This window comes from Corvus cornix, chromosome 4, assembly GCF_000738735.6.
Source record: "Corvus cornix cornix isolate S_Up_H32 chromosome 4, ASM73873v5, whole genome shotgun sequence".
In the NCBI taxonomy this organism is placed as follows: Eukaryota; Metazoa; Chordata; class Aves; order Passeriformes; family Corvidae; genus Corvus; species Corvus cornix.
In genome coordinates this window covers 28,959,142-28,982,709 of record NC_046334.1, presented here as the reverse complement: position 1 = coordinate 28,982,709, position 23,568 = coordinate 28,959,142, and the positions used below count along the sequence as shown (strand labels likewise).

Genomic DNA, 23,568 nt, shown 5'->3' with positions numbered 1-23,568 from the left:
TTCACTTGTGGGAAACAACAACAACAGAGCAGCTGTCACTTTTCAGATCCACATTACTTTTAGCAGGATCTCCACACTCAGGCTGGTGTCCCATGGAGCATGCAAATTACTGTTGTGATTTCTTTTGCACTTGACCAGCTGTGCTGCTGTAACAGAGCAGGGCTGCGGCTGCACTGCAGCTCATATGGGTTCTTCCCACCTTTCTTGGGAAGAGCCTTCAGGTGGCCACCAGGCTGTGTAAGGCAGGGGTCCAGAACTGCAGCATACATCATCCACTGGTTTTCATTTTTAATTTCCAAGGCAAAGTAAAATAGAGATTCCTTCTCTCTTGAAATATCTGCTGTGCTCCTCTTGAGGGCTACATATGTGGATGATTAAAGACAGCCCTGGAGACGTTCGCTTTCTTCCTGTGATATATGTCTTGGCACATATGTTTGTTATTCACTCATTTGCAGTCACTTCCTATTTCCCCCCTAATTTCAGCTCTCTTGTTTAGAAAGCGGGAATTTTTGGGAATGGGAGGCTTTTCCCCCTATTAGACCAGCTGAGAGGGTTGTTAAACAGGTATTTTTCCCCTGGAAGGGGAAATTAATTCACATTAAGCAGTGAGGTACCCTCCCAATCATCTTCTCTCCCAGTTTTTGCACACACCTAACAGGAGGCTTTGCTCATGGATCACTGACAGCCATGGCTGCACAGTGGACACGTGCTTAGAATTACATCTCACCCACACCCTCCACAAGACAGGTTCATCCAAACACAGTCCTGATGGAAACTTGTTTCTTTTCCTTTCCTTCAGATTGTATCCTGAAAACCTCAGGTAGGCTTACATGTGAAGGAAAAAAGGAACATATAAGAGAAAACACTCCGTCTTCCCTGCTGTTTTCCCAGGGAGTATCCATGTGTTCTTCCATCAGGGCTGACTTTTCACATGAATATCCCTTCCCATACTTGAAAGCTTATGCAAATGCAAACATACAACAGTCCCTTTCCGGAGCCTGAGGAAGTCTTGTTTCCTCCATCCTGTAACTGAGTATCATGAGACAGAGCAAGAAATTACAAGGGCAGGCAAACTAAAGCCCATTTGATCCCTACTCCAGAGGCTTCTGCACGCACTTCCTTGGTCTCCCCTCACAGGCTGGCCTGCCCAAGCTACTCATTTCCCCCTCTATCTGCAAAGTCTGGCCTCCTGACTTCTGCAAAGTAACTACCTCCAGAGTTTGGCTGGAGCACTTTCTTCCTCTCCTCCTGAGCTGCAATAGCAAAAGCCTAGGCACATTGTGATTTTAGGATTGGTGCTCTTTGATTTTAGCCTGGAGTTTAGCAGCAAAATGTATTTCTAGGGAGAAAAAGTACTGGCTGTTAAAAACCGGGGCTGCTGTTCCAGGCCACAGCAATCCTCACAGCTGAGAGGTGCCCCGCTGCTCCTGTTCCTGCTCCTCCCTGCTCAGGGACTCGGTGACACAGGCTCTGCTTGCAGGCAGTGGACCAAAAAGCAAAGATTTCCAAGCACCAACGCACGTAATCACGTTGACCTGCTCATCCAGGTCAACACAATCCATATGCTGCCAACAGATGATGGAAGGCTGGCACAGAGGTTTCACCTTCGTGCTGTGTGGCAAAAAGGAAGGTGATGCTGGGAAGGGCACGGTATTTCTCAGTTGGAAAGCAACTCAGAAAAAAAATCTTGGAGGCCAACTTCTTCTACATACTTTGTGTTTGAAGTGAGTCCTTTGTCTACAGATCTGTCATCCCTCTGGTTAGCTGATCACCCAGTCATGCTCTCATTTGGCAAGGAAATCCCAGGAGCTACTTGATGGCTTCCTTCATGGGAATAAAATTTGTTCCAAGCAGGAGCAGTTTTCCCTTCAATTCTAAACAAAGATAATTTTTTCAAAGTTTCCTTTAAATCCTGGGGCCAGAGGAATGAGGAGTTAGCACAAGAACAGGAAGAGCACAAGAACAAAACGAAACTTCTCGTAAAGTTCAAGCTGAGAAAGTTGAAAACCTATTAGCTTAGGAGCCAAGCTTGTGATGAAAGCTGTGAAGTATTTTTCCTGAAATAGCAGATATCAGAAATTTTTAAGGGGAAAAAAAATTCTTTGATGTTTTCCAGGTTGAGCTGGTAGAAGGAAGGTAAGTAACCCCTCATCCCCCAAAATACCATCTCGGGAGAGAAGGAACTTGTGAACAGCAAGAGTTACTGGTCAGCCAGGTGCAATCCAGCTGTAGGATCACAGGCCATTGCGGCACTCTCTCTCCCCTTTGCTAAGCCTGCTGGACAGGCAGATTGCAACATATACAGTGCCTTTGCCTCTCAAATCCCATCTTTGGGAGGACTGGAAGAAACAGAGAAAGGTAGGTCAGTAGAGACTCTGCACATGGACTGTGCATCTGTGGTAATTTTGTACTGCAGAGCAGAGACTGGTAATAGAGAGGTTCTTTGAGGCATTTCTCGTGCACATCTTCTAACTCCCCTCCAAAAGGAGAGCTGTCAGGCTAAGTGAGGGCATTCGTATCCACATGAAACATGAGTCAAGTAATGAGTGCCAAGAACTTTGTTAAAAGATGGTTCATGCCTAGAGAGTAGGTCACACAAATCCCATAATTATGTACTACCCTCTAATTATGACATCAAGATTTCAATTTTGTGTCTCTGAAAATGTTTTCAAAGTTCAAGGGTCCTGATGCAATAATTGCCCAAAAGTGTAGAATTCGTAACACTCCTGCTGGTGAAATATCTATTTTTAAGAAAAATATTGGCTCCCATTCTACCATTGACATGACCAATGGAGAGATCAGCTTTAGCTAAAATACAAAAATATATTTGTCTGGATCTTTCTTTATATTTGTTTTGGAAGCTTTCCTGGTTAATTATAGCAGTACTCAGCTCAAGCTGCAAATACGGACTTAAAGAAAGAACTGATGAGTCATTCTTTACTGAATGACACTTTCTAAAGGTAAAGATCTATAGTATAACTTTATTTTTTTATTCTAACTCTTTCACCCTCTACAGAGCTGTAATCCCTGTAAGGTCGATATTGCTTAACAGCACAAATAGTCTTTGTGAATTCAAGAACTATTTGTACTCCTCTTGCACAATTTATGACTATTGCTATGGAATAGCTCAACCAAAGAGCAAGCAGGACTGGAAATTTCACGCTTGCAGCTCTTGTAAAAAATTGTGAAAGGTGGTGGATAATATTATCTCACTTTTTGGAACCAGAAAAAGTCATGTAATTGGAGTTTGCCAACAAAAAGAGTAACAAATAATGAAACAAAGAGGTATCTTGTAGATGCCTGAGCAGAACTTTGAGGACAAGTTAAATAAGTAGCTTAAGCTCTGGAGACACATAGAATGACTACCACTGCCTTACCCAGATGGTGTCTGTCTTATCTAGGAAATCTCAGTAAAAAATAGAAGTTTAACCTGTCTAATTAACCTGTCACTGATTGTGAGGGTAAAGATAACTGGGTTCAGAGCACAGATACAAACAGGACCATCAGTGTTGAGAGCTCATCAGTAGCTGCACTTAAGCCCAGTGTTACCAGGAGGAAAACTAGAAAGGAAATAAATTACCAACAAACATATTGTGGCTAACAGCAGGTTCACAACTGACCAGCCACGAGTATTTACAGGCATCTCACCAAGCAGTCAGTAATTAAGCAGTGGATATAAATAATCCTAAATGAAGGGTTTGGTAAATGAATTGCTTCAGTATATCACAATACCACAGTCACAGCTCTGTAGGCTACTGCACGTGCAAAGCCTTTCCTTGTTGTTATTAGTGCTCCCATTTCTGTGATTTGTTTGGGGACATGCCTGAAACTCAGATTTTCTAACTCTTACAGCAGAGAGGACACAAGTGCCCAGCCAGCCCGAGCCTTTGGCTGTCCTGGCATTGGTAGCAACAAAGTGACCATGAGCATCTCCTCAGTTCAGGTTTCACTATTTCACCAGGCATCATTCTGAAAAAACAATCCATGTCCTTTCCCTCTTTTCCTCTCTTTTAGACTTGCCAGTGTGTTAGAGAGGAACTACACAAGGAGAAGGATTTGCTCAAAGTAATGGACTCAAAGCCAGATGTAACCTGTGTGCTTCACTCCAACTCAGGAGGGGATGTCTCAGGAAAAGGAGGCCATGTGTAGAATTACAGCAGGTAAGTGCTTACTAAAAAAGGTCTACAAAAATACAGTACAGATCTTAAACCCAGAGTGTCTGCTGTACTGAAGGATTAAGCTTATCAGTAGGAGTGGAGAACAGTTTACTTCAAGCATTATTGCTTAATTTCAAAATTAAAAAGTGACAGCTGCAGAATTACCAACTTGTTGGTGTCTGATATACACACTTCAATCTGCAGGCAGCTGACCAGCACTGTGGGGTTTTAACTGCTGAGAAATTTCCCACTGAAGAATGAATTCATGAAGGACTGGTAAGTGCATGCTGCACACGGAATTATACAAGCCCTTTTCGAAGTCAACATCAGGAGCAAGACTGTATTCTCTAAATTTACTTTATAGCTGGTTGCCGTTTCACAGCACTGCTTGTAACACTGCAAGTTCTAAGTTTGCATGGGATTCTTTCAAGCAGTGAGCTGTTATTCATAATGAAAGTTATAAATTCCTTTAAAGATCTCCTGACTTTAAGAACAAGCTCAGTTGCTGCCTTTTAAGAAAATAACTCCAGGAAGCTCCATACATCAAACGTATGAGACCTATGAGACCTTTGCAGTTAAAATATTGGTATTTTATACATATAAATGCACACATACTTTTGATGAGTTTTCTAGATTTCTACAGAATTTGAGCAGCAAAGTTAGCTCCTGATTCCTCTTACTGCCAGTATCATCCACAGAGGAGTGTGAGAAAGCAAAAAAAAAAGAAAAAAAATTTAAAAGATCCCTCAGAGTTGAGAGCAATTGAATTTTCTAGAGACACTTGTACAGTTTGGACTTACTGAAGCTGTACATGACTGAAGTTCACTCCTTTAAAAGAGGGGAAAGCTCTCCCTGCCAAGGAGCGATGTGTGTCCACCAGCCCTGGGCAGGTACAGCCCAGCTCAGGAGCTGCTCAGCCTCCCTGGGGCTCACGGGTGAGCAGGTGGCTCTGGCTGTGCTGATGTACCAGAGACATCACAGCGTGTCCTGGTTTGCCAAGCTGTGGCAGAGGCTTTTGGTCAGATGTGCAGTATCTGCAGTTATAAAAAGACAGGCTTAGGAAGGTCTGTCTGGGTAATGATGACAACCAGTTTGTCCTCTTTCAAACACCAGCAACTTTTTCTTTCTGTTTTACATCTGAAGTTGTTTAATTTTTTAGAAGTTTAGTGCTTTTATTTTCTGGCATAAGACCCTCAAGCTCATTAGCATTGCCCTATTGAGGGAGGTGGAAGGGAAAGGAGACTTTTTGTTGTCCAATTTTTGCTGGCTCCTTCACTCAATCCTCCCTGTGGTGTTGTACGATTTTAGAAGACAGAGATGTCTTTGTTCCTGAGGCTCCCATGCAGTGTTGCTTTGCCAAGCTTGCACTCTCTGAGCCACGCTGTTTTGTGTGGTGACCTGGAGCCCATACCAGTCCCATGGGCAGCATGCAGGACCTGCCAGTGGCACTCCTGCTGCCCTCCAGGACAGCACACAGCTTTAACACAGCAGCTGCCTCATTCCCTGCTACAAAGGGATCATTTCCTTTGCTCAGGGAAGAGTCCCTTGCCTCACTCACTGATGCACAGACTGAGGCCACACTATGAGGTGGCAGAGCAGGGAGTAAGCAGTATTTTGTCAAGGCAGTGCAAGAAGTGAGCAGCCCCTGAGTGCCAGAGTGCTGCTGCATGTTGCTGCAGAGTGCTGCTGCCCACCACCTCCTACGGCACCAGGGGTGGGCAGTTAAGTAAAGGAAGGTCAAAAGTGCTTACAGCTGCATGGAAGAGAGAAACCCAGTGCCAAGGCTGTGTATGTCCATGGTAGCTGTCTGTTTGGGATTTCTATGTGGTTTCCTCACTCTGAGCAAGCCAGGTGTTCCCAGCCTCTGGATGCAAATCCATACAAGCCACCAACATTTTATAGTGCATGCAGTGGTGCTGGCCAGCTGCCATGTCTCATTTCTTGTGTTCTCCTTTCGCTTGAAGGAACAGGTGTCCTGATTTAATTCAAACAAGTCTAGGATAAACCAGAGAAAATAGCAGCTCAGAGGTGTTCTCTCCAAGAGACATGTATTGCATAGGACCAGATATTCTGGAATTTTGTTCCCTGGGTATAGCACATACTTAAAACTCTTTAACTCATGCAAATTTTTCTTCTGGCCCACGCGATGTATTGCAGTGGGTGGTTTTGTACTGACAAGGCTGGCTGCAAAAGTGGGGTGGAAGTTCACAGAGGACTTCAGATAGGACCAAGACCTTATTAAGCTGGAGTCTTTGAGGTTTTTCCAGTTTTCTCTTGGATGTTCCATCAGCTAAAAGCAGCACATGTTTTTGAGAAGCCAAGTTTCCTGTATATTTCATACTTTTCTGTTTGAAATTAGCCCTGTGAAGTTCTTAGGCATCCTTGTACGACTTTCTATACTATGCTCAACTTACTACCAGAAATAACAGCCACACATCTCAAATTGCATCTACTAACTCCAGGCACTCTCCATGGCTGGGTCAAGGTCCTCTTCTGCCAACCTAAAAGAAAAGCTGCCTGGGGCAAGCTGAGGGGCAGAAATCCCACCAAGAGTAGCCCCCAGACTGCATCTTGTGGTCAGCCTACTGTCCAAGGCTGACTAGCCCTTCTCCAAGCTCCCTGGGAGCACCGGCACCCCCTCTGCGGGAGACTCACTGCCCGCAGACAGGGCCAGGGACCCCCTGGGACGGGTATTTCTCACAGCAGCAGAATGCCAGGCCCAGCACACCTGCAGATGCCCTCTCCAGCTGCTGTGTGTGAGTTCAGGTCCCATGCCTGCATCACGCTGATTGCCATGTGGGACAAAGGAGTTCAGCTCTGCTTGGGGCTTGCAAAAGCTCCACCTGAAGCAACAGTTTCATGAGATATGCTTGAAGTGATTTAACATCCTTCCAGCCTAAAACTCTATGGATATCAACAGCCGTGAATTAAATTCTGACATGGGACAGAGTTGCCATCATGAAATGCATAACCCTCTTAAGTGCTAACAGGCCTGAACAGCTTTTATCTCCCTAGAGAAAGACTCTGTTATGCAATGGAAAAAACATTCCCAAGCAGACAGCACACCCCCAAAAAGCTGTGATCTTACCTGTCTTACAGACAGATACCCTTAATTCTCATCTGCCTTCCTGGGCTCAGCTTATCTTATATGGATAAAGCCATGTTGAAAGAAAAGCTGTAGTGAGAAAGCAGAAGAGATGAACAGCAAAGCCTTTGTTAACTGTGTTTTGCTGTCTGTTGAAGAAATACTTAGGAAAAAGCTTTTAAATGCTCTTAGCAGTTCTAGTGTCACCATATGTATGCAAGCACCAGCATTGTATTGGACAAACCTCAGATCCCTGCTATTTCTAGTAAAATTTTAAAGGAAAAAATACGGACCAAAAAAAAATTCCTTTTTATGTGACCTTTAAGGTCCTTTTGATGCCTTAGGTTTTAAACTTTCGTATTTTTCAAATCCTGTACTGCCTAGTGTGTAACTCTGAAGTTTCGTGTGGCCTGTTAGCTGCTGCTCTCTCATGCTGGTTAGACATAACAAACCTCTCTAGGTTTGCTCTCCAAGGACACCCAGATTGTCCTAGGTCCAAAATGTGTAAACTAAGGCCTCCGAAGAGGAGGGCAAACTTGGGGTAGTTACATCATTAACTGGGGTTGCAATGGGAGAATTGATCCTGATATGCAAATGAACCAAACTTATAAAAGTGTGACAAAGAACCCATGACTCAGGGTCCATCTTGGGTGTAGCCTTTTGACTGCCCAGGGTGTACCTTTGAGGGCCCTTCAAATAAAAACCTACCTGTATTCCCTTATTCTTGTCTAGTCTCAGTTTCTAGGTGGCAACCTCAGGCATCACTTTCAGCAAAAGTAAATTATTCTAACATTCAAAAATTGCTATTTTTTATTACTGTTTCCTTTATTGTAACATTACCTCCTGCCATTTCTGTGGTTGTATTTTCTTCATCACCTGCCTTATGGAGGTGCCAGCAGTGCTGGGGGGCAGACCTGAGATGCAGTGGTGATGCATGAAGAATATGAAGAATTGCAGTGACCACAGCAGCAGAAAAGATTTGAGCAATGAATTGCAAACTGTAGCTGGCAACAGTGGGATGGGGACTGTAGCAGGTGGACAGAAAAGTCCTCCTCTGTTAAGCTAAACAATGGAGTTCAGCCTGGGCTGAACAGACAGTCAGTCAAAATCCTTGAAGCAGCAGGTCCTGGGGCTGTGTAAAGCAGAGAGGAAATGTGAAGAGCAGTGTAGATGAGAGGTAAAACAGAGCACTGTGCCCCAGCAGAGTTCATCTGGCTTCATCTGTCTCCCCCAGATCAGTAATGTAGGCAACACACCCTGCTCTGTCGCTGTGCAAGTCATGATAAATAACCCCTTTTAAGTCTTCCCTGGTGAGCTTCTGACAGAGCAGCAGTGAGGATTTGCTTCCTGACAAGTTCTCAGGCCTCCAAAGGGCTGGAAGGTGGGAGAGCAGGCACAGCTGAAGGTGTTTATGTGGGGGTTTCTGGCAGGGATTTTGTGGGCACATCACTCTCAGGGAGCACAGAAGTCACCAAGCTACTTGGAGGAGAAATATGAAGAATGTTTATTCAGCATTTTGACAGTAAGCAATGTGGCAAAGACTCAAGAAACTTGTTGGCCAAGTCCAGCATCACTGTAGAATCTGTGTTTTCTTGCATGGACTTACTGTGAACTTTGTGAAGTGTTTCATCTTTGTCTTCGAGGCAGCTGCTGTGCACGAGAGACAGAGCATGGCTGAAGGTGGGGCTGTACCCCACTCCCTGCACAAACTGGCAGCAGAGCATCAGCTACGGCTCCACAGCTCCCCTCCACTGTGGGTGGGCTCCTGCATGCACTCAGCTTAGGAAAATGTTTCTTCTTGCTGGAAAGGCAATAAACAGAGCATTGCTAGAGCCACGTGGTGATGGATGCCTGCCTGTCCACTCAGTGCTGAAGGACAAGCACAACACAATTTCTTTCATCCCAATATCATCCTTCTGAGTGAGCAGCAGCCCACATTTAGTGGGATGCCAGGATGGCTGATTCTGCTGGGGACTTCCTAAGCACAAGCTCATTGCAATCCATGACAGCGTGACAGAGGACACTAGAAAGAGGAGCTGATTTTTGTACTTGGGGGCATAGACAATGTCAAGGTACCCGTCAGAAGCATAGAGAGGTGGGTACAGGAGGAAAGGAAATGTAGTTTCTGCCATAAACCTGAAACAATCCCATACTGCCCAAATCCTGCTTTTTTTCTCCCTGGTAACTGAACCAGTTATTGAGCTGCACCTACCTCCCGTCTGCTTGGCTACATTATTTGCTCTTTCACTCTCCCTATGATAATACTGACAATGGTAGGCAGCACTTCCCAGTGCATATGTGCAATTCCCTTTTCTTGCTGTTTCATTTTCAGACTGCTTCTTGGGCTGATTCCCAAGCCAGTCCTCAGGAAGGTCACCAGGGTCTCTCAGAGCCCCATGCGTCCCCACTGTGGGCTTCCCACTCTGCTTTATCCTCCTCCTCCCGCCTCCAGCTTCTGCTGTCTTTGCTCAGAAAGATGATGTGGGGCTGGAAGCCAGAGGGGGAGTGGTTGGGGTTCAGCAGGGATATGATACAGTCCACACATTTTTCACTTTGGGTCTTGTCTCAGATTTTGGTTTGTCCTGCGATAGATGCAAGTCACTTCATTGCTTTGTGTATACAGAGCAACAAAGCTTTTCTTTTCCTTTACAGCCTGCTTTAGCTTAACTGCAAAAGAGTAAACCATGAACTGCTCCTGCTGTGCAGAGTGGGGATGGCTGTGTCCATCATTCAGCAGGGGTGCTTGTCTGCACAAGCTGTGCTGCCGGCACACGGATGGGTGGCTGGGATGTTCAGGGAACAATGGACACAGGATTGTCCAGAAAATGGCTGGTGCAGAGATGCTGCAGAGCAGTCAGTGCCATCAGTATGGCAGTGATAGCACAATGCTAGCAGGGTTCACTGGCAAGTGCTGCCCTGCTCCCAAAGGTCTCCCTGCACAGACGGTACCATGACGGACAGGGTTTCTGTTTCTTACCAGAGATGCAAAGATTAGGATTTCCAAAATTTCAGCATGTACAATCAGGACATTTAAGCACCTGTAAGATGTGCACGCTTATCACACAGATGCATGTGACATACACAAAAAGAAAAAAACCACATGATGCTTCTGTGTGGTGGTCACAAAAATATGAACTTGGTAGAGATCTGCTGGGAAGTGGCACAGTAGTCATGCTGTAGTCTCATACCTGGTGAACCACTTCTCTTTTTCAACAGATGGACTTGGTGGCAGTAGAGAGAAAAAAATGCATGTTACAGATTAATAAGACACAGAGACAGATTTTATTTTGAACCAAAAGTTAAAATTTTATTTGGAATATCAATATACCCCAAAAAAATAAAAATAAAAACTTCCTTTTATGTAATGAAATAGCCATTTGAAAATGGTAAAATAAAGATATTTATCATACTATTCTCTTCTAGTTATTGTACACATATTAAGGTTGTTTTTCTGAATATAAATCTAGCTTGAGCTTTAAGGCTCCAAAAAGCCTAAAGCATGTAGTGGCCCTTTTGAGAAAGCAGATAAGTCAATCAGAGCTGCATTTTTTCAGCAGGCAGGCCTGTTTGAAGCTGTCCAGGACTGGACAGAAAGGAGATTTCTCAGAAAGGTCACTGCTTCAGGGAAGTATTATTTTATACCCATTGGGAAATACACTCTAACCCCTCTTCATGCAGCATTTTATATTATTATGTCCTGGGGAGGGCCCTGGTTCCCCTTAGCTGTCAAGTTAATGTGCAGATCCAATCTTATTTGTGTTGGTACAGTTGATTTAATTTAAGAAATCAAGTCCTACCCTGTGATGTTTGCTCCGCTAGAAATTAAGTCAATAACAAGACCCTGGTGCTGCCTTTACCCCTGTAAGCAAAAGCCTGTGTATGGTGCACTGACTGCAACGGAGCGTTCACGAGAGCAGGATGGGGGACTTGTCCTTTAACTTGCTTTTAATAAAATAAATGGAATGGAAAATGTATTAAAATAAAACAGTGCAAACCCACTGGCAATTCTGGGTTACAATTCTTCCCTTGTAGAGGGCTCACTAATGCTAGGCTGGAAAATATGACTGAAGACCCACATCAGAGCTGAGTAATGCCCCAGATGGTTCATGTCACCACTCAGCAAAAAGGGAATTTGGGACTTGCATCACCCTCTGCAACTGGGCTCCACCGGGCTGAAGCAAAGCTACCTGAAGTCACTGGACATCTCACCAACAATCTCACTTTCAGCAGGCATTGGAACACGTCCTGAACTTATGCAGTATAGTCTGAAATTATCTTTGATTCTTCCTTGATCAAAGCCATTTTCATTACTTTATGTTTGTGTTTATGGTTCCAATACAAAGATGTTATACTTCTGCTTCTGGTTCCGAAGTACAGGATAGGCTACAACTACTAGAGACATTACAGCAGTAATACATTATATGTGGCACTGCTTACAAAGGCTGCTGTTTCATGCTCACAATAATTGGGTCTCTTACAATCTTTACTGCCTGAAACCACCTGAATATTGATCCCTGAGGTACCATCGTTTTCAACTAAAATGTCCCAAGGTTTTACTTTCAGGAGAAAAAAATAAGATATACCCAGGACTTGAACATGTTATCAGACCATGGATGTTCCTCCAAACAAATCCACAGACCCATGTTTGCACTCAGGGAGTGACTGCCTAATTAACTTCTGCAGGAGGGACCCCTACATGGAAGCTTTATTCCACCAGCCACCCCATCCTGGGCACCTGGCACTGTGCAGCCCACCTTCCTTCCACATGGCCTTTCCTCATCTTGGAAAGGAGTGAGTGTTCAGCCTGGAAATACTTTGTCCTGGGATATGGAAAAAATCTCCCTGTGTGTCTGTCCTGCAACTTGTGCTCAGTATTTTATTCCTACTACCTAGCCTGGCTCTTCTGAGTGATTCCTTTTGCACACTTTGGCCCTTACTCCTGCAAGTAAAACTCCTATCATTTTACTGTGAGATGCTGGTGAGAGGTCTCTTTTGGAGCCAGCTGCTCCTAGCTGGGCATTATCAGTGAGCCCAGACATAAATAATTTGTGACTCTGAGTTACAGAAGGTCTGTAAGAATGAGGGGTTTCCTTCTCATCACAGGCACAGTTTATAGAGGATGCAGAATTATCCAAGCTTTTGTTCTTTCACTAACTAGTTGAAAATATTTTCCTTAAAGTGTTCACTACACAGAAGTAGTGTTGAGGAAGAGCCAAATTCTGCTGGCAGCTGCCTAAGCGTAAATCCATACTGACCTTTCTGGTTTTATTTCAGTACATTGAATTAATGCATCAAAACATAAAATACAGACTTAAACCCTGGTAGAGTGACCTCATCACCAGTGGAACTTTCCTGACTGTTAACAGTGGATCCCATAACAGCATTTCCAGCATCTCTCATGGCTGTCACAGGTCTCAAATAAAGTTTGAGTTCCCCATGGCATGTGTGAATGCAATAGAATTACAGATTTCTTTAAATTAATTAGGGAAAAAAGGGTTCTGGTAGTGGACAGAAAAATCTGAAAATACGATTCCAAGACTCAAACCAGGGGAAATAAGTAGGACCCAATTATCTGTGTTTGTATCTTGTGGCTCAAAGGTTGGAACAGCTGGAGTACTGTTGAGGTGTCATTATATTAGGGTTGAAAAGCTCAGTGTTTAAGTATATGCAGGTGGGTTAAATGGGATGTCTAAATATGATGCATGTATGTTTTAGGGGAAAAAAAGTAAGAAAATCAGTGTCAGTTGTTTTTCGTCTTATTGTCAAATTCTTTAATGCCAGTTACCACCTTGGGCTCCAGTGGAAAACCTCAGAGGAAAAGCCCAATGGTACAGTAGGGCCATAGGACCTGTGTAAATGCGTGTGTGATGTTACAATTTCTGAAGCAAATGGCAGTGTCACAGCCAGTTCCCAGCGTGACAATAAATGCTCCCTAATTTGTCACTGTACCTTACATGTCTGGTCCTGCTGCCCCGTTCCTACAAGGGCGCTTGTCTGCAGCCCAGTCACATGCCAGGATGCCCCCTGCATTTGGTGCTGAGCTCCCCCTGCACACCAGGGGTGCACCTGCACTGCCTGCTGAGGAGGTCACTCGGGCTGGCGACTGCACTGGAGCCGCTTCCCAGGCAGCAGGGAAGCTGCCTCTCCCACAGCCAGCCTTGTCTGGGAGGGCAGTGGGCATGGTGAGGAGCAGGTGCTGGAACAGCGCAGAGGTACCCACGAGGGTTTCGGGAGATGGGGAAAGAGCAGGGGAATTTCTTGCTCTGCTGAAGTCAGTCTTGGCATTGCCAGCATTGCCAGCCAGCACCTAGAAATGTGGGGTTTTAATCCTATGCAATTAAGGAAAACAGAGTATGAAACAGGGTAGGTGGTTGTTTGCAACCCACCCCGTTTTTGGCCTGTGGTAAACTTAGGCTGCAAGTCCTTGCCATGCTGGGATGTCACCTGCCATTGATAAAGGTTATGGGACTATTTAAATCATGAGCCATAAGCCTCAAATTCACAGGAGATGCGCAGGGCTCCTCCCCCTCTGCTCAGATAAAGGCAGTCAGGCACACTGGCTCTGTTCAAAGCACAGCAAAGCCTCCACTGACTTCAGATAGTCCAAGAGTTCTGTCCCAGCTTCAGCTCCAGACACTGGACCACTTCCACCCCTCTTGCTCTATCTGAGAGACTTAAGACACACAGGACTGAGGGTCTAAATGGCACAATGGTGGGCTTCTACTAACGCTTATCAGCTAATTACAGTTGACTTTTAATTTTGCCTTTTCCACTCTTAACCAGTCTTCTTAACCTGCTTTTTAGCCAGGGCAAAATTAAACATGAGGAAAAAGGCTTATTCAGCATTATAATTATCTACTCCCAAGCTGTATAACAAAATGGTTTACACATTTAATTGGTTTTGTCTAATATTTTCACGTATACAGTAGTCCTATTAATGAATATCATAGCTTCATTACTGCATATCACATTTTGCTATGTTTTGTACCGTAAAATAATGTCAGCACATCAATAACTTAAATAACACAAATGTAAACTCATTTTCTGTTTGTTATAATTATGATTTTAGCCTGAAAAGGCGTTTTGATTTGTAAGACCATTCACATAATATGGAATGCAACTTTATTTGTTTTTCTTTTGTATATAATGAGACACCGAAAGCCCTTGTCATCTCTTAACAGGATACTAAAGCAGCTCTGTTTCATGAATGACAGCACAATTAAAGCTAAAAATCATAATTAAAAAACCCCCTCTGTACTGTACAATCTCAAATTAAAGCAAGAAAGATAATGACAATCTTTTGCATTAGCCAGGAAATGTGATTCTCTGCCACTGGGCTGTTTTTTCTTGTTGACAATTTACAGAATGTGTATATGGGTGTAGTTATAGGTGTGTGTATATTCTATGCAGAACAGCAGTCCCTATTTTGTTGATCTAGTTCTTCTAATTGTTTAGTTAAACTACCTAGCTGTTACAATTTAGAATACTACATTAACACATTTAACATCAAGTTTACATACTTGCGTCTTTGAAATACTAGGAACTTTTACACATTTTATTTGGCTTCGTAAGGACTGGAATACCACAGATAATGCAATCTACTTGTCTTTGAAAGAATATGGCTGTTCTCAACTAACTCTCTAAGGTTCAGAGTGAAATGCATTTCTCCTTATATCTGTAGCTGACTTCAGAGAAGAAAGAGTGTCTTCTTAAGCGGTCAGTCTGATGTTACAGTACAGATTCTGCAGAGATATATATTTATTTAATGAAGGATTAATTCTCTCTGGACTTTAGAGTCAAGCTGTTGCAGCAAAATTACTTCATTTAGACTATTTTTTTCTACACAAATCTCAAGAAAAACCTATTCCAAGTATGTTTTGTAGTAGTATCTCCACATGACCAGAGGAGGGCACTTTGAACATCTTTGCACTGCCCAGGAGGCAGATGCAGAAGCACAGTGATACCCAATGTCGAGCATTCCTGCCACCTCTCCCAACTCAGGCAGGCATCGTTGTGTCTGCAAAAACACAGAGTCCCGATTGTACCACAGGGCTGTGTTCTGAAAACAGTGGGCAGATAAATCACTCTCTTCTCGCTAACTGCGATTTCTTCCAATTTCCCCCATTTAATTCAGTGTTGCTGCGGGCGAAATTAAGAGTAATGGATAATTCCTAAAAATCTCGTGAGGGGAGTTGTCTCCCTCTCCTTCCTGAACATCCCTCCGCTATTAGCCCCTGGTAATTTAGCAAATATTGATTCATTTAACCCTCTATGACTTATCCTGCTGCAGAAATTCCTTGCCTTTAACTGAAAAATGCACTTGGAAAATGCACTCTCTGAGATACGTATTGCAACAGTGCATCTTTTCACATTAGACTCTTGTGAAAGTACTGCTCCTTTTCGCCTTCTGAGGGAGGTCACTCTGTGTCCCAGATCTGCTCTCCTGGCAGAGAAATCAATCTCTTCTCTTTTCCATTCATAACCACAGTGTGGAGTTCAGCCAGTTTCCATGCAGGAAACATCTTTTTGGGCTTCATTTTGGCTAAAGGTATGAACCTTCTATGGAAAAGATTTTAATTCTGCAATCTTGTTGTTATTATAGACAGATTTTTTTGTCACCTCTGCTTTTTTTTTGTTTAACGCAGAGAAATTATTAGAAAGGATTTAGAAACCTTTTTTTTTTTTTTTTTTAAATAAAAGTCTCTCCTGAACTTGGGGAAACACACTGCTTATTTAATGTACTTTTTCTCTCCCCTTAACATTATTCCATTTCTCTTTTCTTCTGTTTTTTCTTTCCTTTTTTCTTTCCTTTTTTCCTCTTCTTTCTTTTCTCCTTCTTTTCTAGAGCAGACAGGTACAAGAAGGAAGTTGTCTTTCATCAGCAGTCCTTTGAGATAGAGTAGAATTCAGTGAGTCCTCACCATGATAGGATCATAAACTTACTGGGTTAAACCACGCTAACTTTCCCTAAGCTGCCAAGTTTTAACTGCACCATACATATATGTGTTTCCTTGTGCCTTTTTTTCTTATAATTTTGTTTTTCTTGATGACCCTGAGCTATGGCTTCTTGTTTCTACCACTAGTCAACCTTTCTTTCTTTTCTGGTTTTGCCAATATAGGCCTCAAAGAAAAAATGGCAGAAGAGCACAAAGTAGCTGAGGTACATGAGAGAGGACCAGATGATGTTCTGCACGTGGGAATGGCACTGGCCCTGCTGCATCCAGGAGAAGACCAGGTAATTGATCACGCAACCAATCAACATCTGAGTGATCTGCGACAAGGTGATGAACATGGCAAACTTGCGTGAGACCCTGAAGCCAGCAGCTCGCAAGGCATAGTACGAGTACATGACGGCGTGTACTCCATAGTTCATGGTCATGAACCAGCCACCGCCAGCCACCATGTCCTTGTAGGAGTACCAAGAGTAAAGTAACACAGTAATGTGATGGTACCAGTGTAAGAAGATGAGCTTCTGCTTCCTAAGAATAATGAATATTGTATCACCTGTAATAAAAACAAAACACAAAAAAAAGAAGAGGGGAGGCAATGAGAAATATATCAAACAATTCTGTAATTAATGCAGTGCTCTCTTCCCTTTGCTGTTGCTGGAGAATACACTACTTTAGAGCATGAAATCCACCTTACCTCTAGATCTGAGAGCCTGTCTAATCCAAGAGCCAGTTTGGCTCCTAAGCTCTATGCAATCTTTAGAAAACCAACGCATCTACATTTTCCTGTATGGATAACTCCATTTGGAAACTCCATAGGTTTACTTGATAGCCTTTCGCTGCAAACATTATCCACAGAAGTCTGAGGTGAGGTAGGTGGATGTACATGTATTATCTCTAACTGTGAGACTGTCCATTATGTACTGTGAGACTAGAAGAGAAATACAGCTTGACAGAGAGCAGAAAACCTAGAGGAAGCAGCACAATGTCCTCTGATTCAAATGTCTACATGCAAACTGGACCTAGTTAAAATCACTAGAGCCTTTTGAGCTAATACACAAAAAAGCTGTTGCATAGGCATCCTACCATAATGAAAGAGATGCTCCCAAAAAGAAATTTGGGTTATGTTGAAACACACATCTCTTTTCTGCAAATCCATCTTACTATTGTAGAAAAGTAAATATTATTCCTCTTGGTTTTTTTCTTCCTTCTGCTTCTCATGATTGCAATGAGCATCTCAATTAGCTATACTGATATGTATGTATGCTACTTGTTTTCCACTGTTATACACACACTGTTTTCAAAAGGATCCCTGGGATCTGAACCTGGGGACTTAGTTTGATGTGTAAGTATCCCAGGAAATCTAAGTCATGAATATTAGTCATGGATGGAAGCAAAACTGCACTGTCTTCACAAGGTCTATAATAAACCATAATGCTACTGTTCACTTCATTAACTGCAAGATGTTGACTCATATTTTAATAAGTAATCATATGTTCAGTTTATTATTGCTGTGCAGCTCTTCCTCAGTTTTAGCAACTAAATTTCTGTGCATTTGCAGCAATTTAAGCAGCAGGAAACCAAGGGATTCTGACACAGCAAGGCAACTGGTGTCTGTCTTATTCTAGTTTTAATGCTGATGAATTGCTGTCCTCTAATTTGCTGAATCAAATTACCTGCTGAAAGGTAAAGTCTTATTTTTGCTGTACACCTGAACACAGTGAGAGCAGCAGTCCTTTGAGGTTTAATAAGGGCATAACCTTAAATGAAAGCTGGTGGGCTGCTCCCTTCCATTAAAACAACCCTTTCTTACACTAATAAGCCACAGATGAGAACACATGAAGACTGACTTCCTAGTTGGCTTTCACATGTATATCATAAGTATCCTTATCAAGAAACTGCTGCAGAGATACAAATTTATAAAAATCTGGACTGGAAAAGCTAGGGATATTATGGGAAATTGGTTTCTACTTGGAGGAAGCAGACAGCCACAACTTTCCATGTCTAGGGAGGAAGCACCTTACTGTTCATAACTGTACACTTAGATGTGTATTAAAGAATGAAAATTGCAGAATGGAGGAAGAGCCTGACTCAAAGCTTCTTACTGACACAGCTGCTATAGCCCACCCTTCACTTCTGTAGCCATGGGGCATGTGACTGCCGATTATGCCACTCCTATTTGCCTACAAGTAGCTCAGGAAGAGGTACAGACCACATTGCTTTTCCTTCTTGACTGCCCTGCTGTGTATAATCACTGCAGTTTATTCCCAGGCTGAGAAAGGTCTTATTCAACTGCACATTGATCTAACTTCAGCCAAGCTGGAATTTACCACTAGAGACTAAAACACGTAGTTTGGGGTTGGTTACACTTACTCAGTTTTTCTGAGACTGAAATGAGATTTTGACGGTGATGAGACCCTTCTTGTGCTTCCTGCACGGACATTTCTTCTCTAAAAACACATATATGCATATGAGAGAAAGAGAACTCACCTAGTTCGGGTGCTTTGCTTAGCACAAATGCATATGCCCAGAATTTGCTGACAGGTCCAATGTAAAAACTCTGGTCACACACTGACTGTTTCAGGCCTTTGGTCATCAAAATGTACAGCATATAAGCACCAGTTCGAACAGCACCGAATATACTTTAAAACAAAAAGAGAAAATTAAGAAAGGTCAGTGGACATTCGAAATCTACATGCCATCACTCCAAATCATTATGAGAAAAAGGCCATAATTGTGCTGAAATAGTAAGTTTGAGACAGCTTAAAAGCTGGAGAAACTCTGCTGGCTTCTGGGAAGTTACTCTAAACTCAGACTTGTAAAATGGAATGCAGCCACATCCCCTGATGAAAGTCTGGAATGGTAACATCAGTGTTTTTTATTTCATTACTACAGGAATGATCCTTCAGTTTTCAGGAGCAGGGAAACATCTATTTCAGCTCTAAACAACATGCAGAGTTTTGATGCTGATGGCTGTGAAACGACAAGAAATGAGTCAATAAAATGCTGTATTTGCAACATAATCAGGACCCATTCCCTCTTCGGATTTCCTCAGAGTTTTCTCTCATTTCTCCCTGTATTTGTTACACCTGCAGTAGCTCTGAGCACAGCCAAACCCAGGTAGGATACACAGATTTTGATGAGGAATCTCAGAGCTGGTGTTTTGGTGCACATGCTTGACTTCATCCCTCCACAGGTCATTGCTAACAGAGGAAACAAGTAGTTAAATCAAGCTGTAAACAGCAGATTCACCTTCACCTCATCAAAGTGAGATGCAAGGTAACAGTGTTCTGTAAATGAGAAACATCAAGAGATTTGTAACGGTATTAATTAGTGCAATTACAGAGGGGATAGGTTGACATCCATCTCATGTAAGGAACAAAGGCTTCTGTCTCACCAGCAAGGATCTCTGCAGAAGGAAATGCCTCACTGCTTTATGGCAAGAACATGCCTGCCCATTGTCTACCACTGTAGCTTGGTGGCGCTTCGTAAGGTGTGATGAATACTTGGTGAAGGAAGTAGTTTTCAAAAAAAAAGGAGCAAAGACAGACAGAATCTATTTTGGGATTGAGTGTATCTTACTAAATATGCCTACATCATATGTCCTCATCCCTCTACCCAGCTCCATCTTATCTCCCCTCTAACTTCTTTGTGACCTTGACCTATCCTGGTTCCCACTCTGCCTCGCTGTCTTTTGTGACTATTACATGGCAGCAGGCAAAACAAGCCACCTAAAACTGGTGTACAAACACGTGTGGGTAATGCAAGCTACCATTTATGCAAAATGTGTGGAAGAAGGAACAATTCCTCTGAAGTTATAGATTCTCTGTTACTTTTCCTTGTCTTGTGAAGTCAGTATTCTTTAAAAAACATGTTTTAAAACCATTAAGGCAGCTTCAAAAGCTGAGTTCTGTGGCAGTTTCTATGGTACTTGGTCAGACTAGATGGTTCTAGTAAGCCTACTGAACATAAAAACTGCTGACCTAATTTATATATAATATGCAGAGCATATTTAGATTTCCAAATCTGCAGCATTGATACACCTTGCTGCTAAGGAACAATGCAGAGTGCTCTCCCCTGTCCCCTGCACAGAATCTGCAGCCCAGTGGAGTGCCACAGTGCCTGCTGCTCTTTGGGCTGTCAGTGGGGGCTCTATGGCCAGGTCATGCCCATGGAGAAGTGCTGCATCCTGGCTCCTGCACCACTACCTTTAGATGCCTGAGGTTTCACTGCGCCATCAGGAAATTCAGACAATTGTGGGCACTTACCAAGCTACTATTATTATCTGCTATTTGCACAGTGGTATTTGCTCATGGGCTCTACTACCAGATGAGTCCTCTTGTGCTATGTGCAAATAAAAAACACCCTGCTGTGGTACAGGTGTGCTGAAGAAGTTTAGCTGAGTCTGTATTTCCCATTAGCATTGCCCAAAGCAATGCACATATTCCCAGGCTTAAGCAAGAGAGCTGCTGCAGTCTCTCACGTTCATCCACCCCTGCATGCAGAGGAGACAGCACAGTGCTCTCAACATCTACACAGCCCATAGTGCATCCCCCCCATGTAGGGTTGTTTCCTCCCAGAAATGCCCTCTCAGCACACTTTTCTCCCATCTTTCAGGCATCGGTCATTTTAGCTCAGCAGAGTGCCAAAACCTGCAGGAGGAGTTTTGAAATGAGGTGCAACTTATTTTGTGTCTTCTCTTTGGTGTTTAAAACATGCTCCTTTTTTTTTTCTCAGGAGCTGCATTTCTCATTCCCAAGAAGACAGATCCTGACAGAGATGTGATATGATCACTTCCTGAAGCACTGAACTCCTCAGGCTAGCCAGGGCATGCTGCTGCCTGCTCCTATGTTTTGGGTGGTTGCAAAACTGCGTGGAGAAAGAGCAGGCAGAATACCTAATGATACACTGGTCCTCCCATTAGTAAGTATCTCAGTGCTGACATTAAAAGGGAGGGAAAAAAGGAATTTTAAATTATGAAATCGAATAGCTGTGAGCAATACATCTTTCTCTGTAAAGAAGCTGTACTGCTTTTCTAAAAAACTGTTTGTTACTAAAGTTTTAAAACCAAAGAGAATTCTGTGCCATGAACACAAATGCAAATGAGAAGAACACTTGTTCGAGCAACAGGCAAACAATGATCTAAGTGTGATTGAGTATGGACAGCCAGGGATTTAATCTAGACTGTTAACAGAGCCACAGAGTCTGTGCCTGGTGGGGATTACAGTGTCCCTTTGCTGTCTTTGAGATTATATTGATGTAATTCTGCCTGTCTTTCTGTTTAGCAACTACAGCAGGGCTCTCCCTGGAGTGCACACCCACACTGATTCACACTCACACACTTTTCTACAGTTCCACAGGATGGTGGCTTCCTCTAGTTCCATGACTCTAGAAGTGACTCCAGTTACAGCTCTACATGGTGTGAGTCAGACTAATCTGTACTTTTTATTGGTAGAAACCAAGTTACATTTTCACACAATTCACGATGGAAGGCTTTATGAAAAAGAAGGATAGCAAACTCCAAGTAACTGATTCAATTACCTAAAGAGACACCACGAGTAGGTAGCTGCTTATGAGAAGTGCTGCATGCCAAAACACTACCTTGCCAACAAGACTGAAAAAAGATCTGATGCATGCCTGCAAATGTGTCTTGGAGCCAGAGAGCTAGGACTGCTTTTTGTGCCTCTGCCACTTAATCTTGTTTGTTCTGTAAGGTAAAGTCAACCAACAAATTTCTATGTTGCAAAGACATGATGTGCAGCAGAGTGATGACATTGCTTACTCAGTAAATAACTTCTGCTTCATTCTGTCCTCACCCTGCTTTCTGCTGTAGCTTTTGTGAGGTATTGAAATGAACTGCTTACCAAAGCAGTCTGTCTGGTGGGAATCATCTGCAGGGATTTTCAAAATAAGGTAGCAGTGAATTACTGTACAAGTACAGTCTTTTACAACTAGAGAGACTGATCAGAAATAATCTGCACCATCTAATGCAGCTTTCTCATCTATTCGGGCTCAAAATGTCCTACATTCTCCTCCCTTCAGGCAGTGACTTCTCTGGTAGGTTAACAAAAGCCCAATTGATATTTTACTGTCCATAGTATGATCAAAATATATCCATGAGTAAAATACAAACTAATACTTTTCCCTCTCAAACTTGTTTTCAAACAGGCATTGGTGGGTTGACTCTGGCTGCATGCCAGGTACCCACTAAAGGTGCTCTATCAGTCTCCTCCACAACTGGACAGGGGAGAGAAAATATATGAAAATGTTACTGGGTTGGGATAAAGGCACAGAGGGATCACTCCCCAGTTACCATCATGGGCAAAACAGAGTCAACTTGGGGAAATGACTTTATTACCAATCAAATTAGGGTAGCATAAAGAGAAATAAAAGTGAAATCTTAAAAACACCTCCCATGTTCCCTTCTTCCTGGGCTTAACTTTACTCCTGAATTCTCTACCTTCTCTTCTCCAGTGATGAGGGGAGGAGGGGGATGAGGAATGGTCCTCCTGCTACCAAAACCTGGCCACAGAAATCCAGTATTCAGAGGGCCTCAAAACACATCCCATGCATGGGTTAGGTGCAGAATTAAGAAGGAGGCAAACTGAGGACTGGAGAGCTGGGTGATGGAAAGACAGTGCAGGTGTTATTGTCTGAAGCCTATTGCTACTTTCTGCTGTCTCCATCCCACTTGCCAGAAGGGAATGAAGTATTTGTTTCTCAAAAGCCCAAGTGAGCAGCAGGTACCTCAAGCCTTCAGTACCAACCCCAGCTGGCGTTGTAGCAGGCTTAGCTCCTCCTTGCAGTGGAGGTCACTGCCCATTTTTGCTAGGGCTGCTTTCTAGGGACACCCACCCCTGCACTTGCCTCCTGACACCTATGGACACCCCAGTCCAGGATCAACACTGCAGAATTGAGCAGGGAATGTGACTTCCAAATAAGAACAAATTAAAAGTTCAGCATAGAATATAGCAACATGCCCTAAAGGACAGAGTGGAAAGCCTCTACTCTGGTTTAAATCTTTAAAAAAAATTAACCAAATCATGCAATCTGTATAAGCAGAACATGATAAAGATGGCATTGAAGGGGACAGGAGTCTTGACTATGGCTAGGGAAGAATGAAAAATATGTTAGCTACAAGCTGGAGGTCGGTAGTGGAGTATCTTTTTGAAAGCATACCATCCTCTGTACCCAGTACCCAGCAACCAGCTGAGAGCAGCAGGGAGCCCTCAGACAAGAACCAGCTGTGCTGCACAAAATTACGGGCTGGTAGGGACTTCAAGCAGAACCCTCCTTTCCCAGGCCTCACAGGCTGTTCAACAGCCCAAACCACTGGGAGCCAGCTGGTTCAACCAGTCTCTGAGGTGTTGGACTACAC

At 43.2% G+C, this 23,568-nt stretch overlaps 1 protein-coding gene across 3 annotated transcripts in view; it reads right to left on the bottom strand.

Moving 5' to 3' along the window:
• Window positions 1–14,109: 14,109 nt before the first annotated feature.
• ELOVL6 (ELOVL fatty acid elongase 6) overlaps window positions 14,110–23,568 on the bottom strand; it is a 77,341-nt gene continuing 67,882 nt past the window's right edge. For all 3 annotated transcript variants that reach the window (XM_039550735.1, XM_039550734.1, XM_019293396.2), the window contains 2 exons: window positions 18,681–18,832; window positions 14,110–16,746 (listed from right to left, as the gene is read on the bottom strand). In XM_039550735.1, coding sequence (XP_039406669.1) covers window positions 16,322–16,746; window positions 18,681–18,832 — 577 coding nt within the window. In that variant the 3' untranslated portion in view covers window positions 14,110–16,321. The remainder of the gene's footprint in view (window positions 16,747–18,680; window positions 18,833–23,568) is intronic.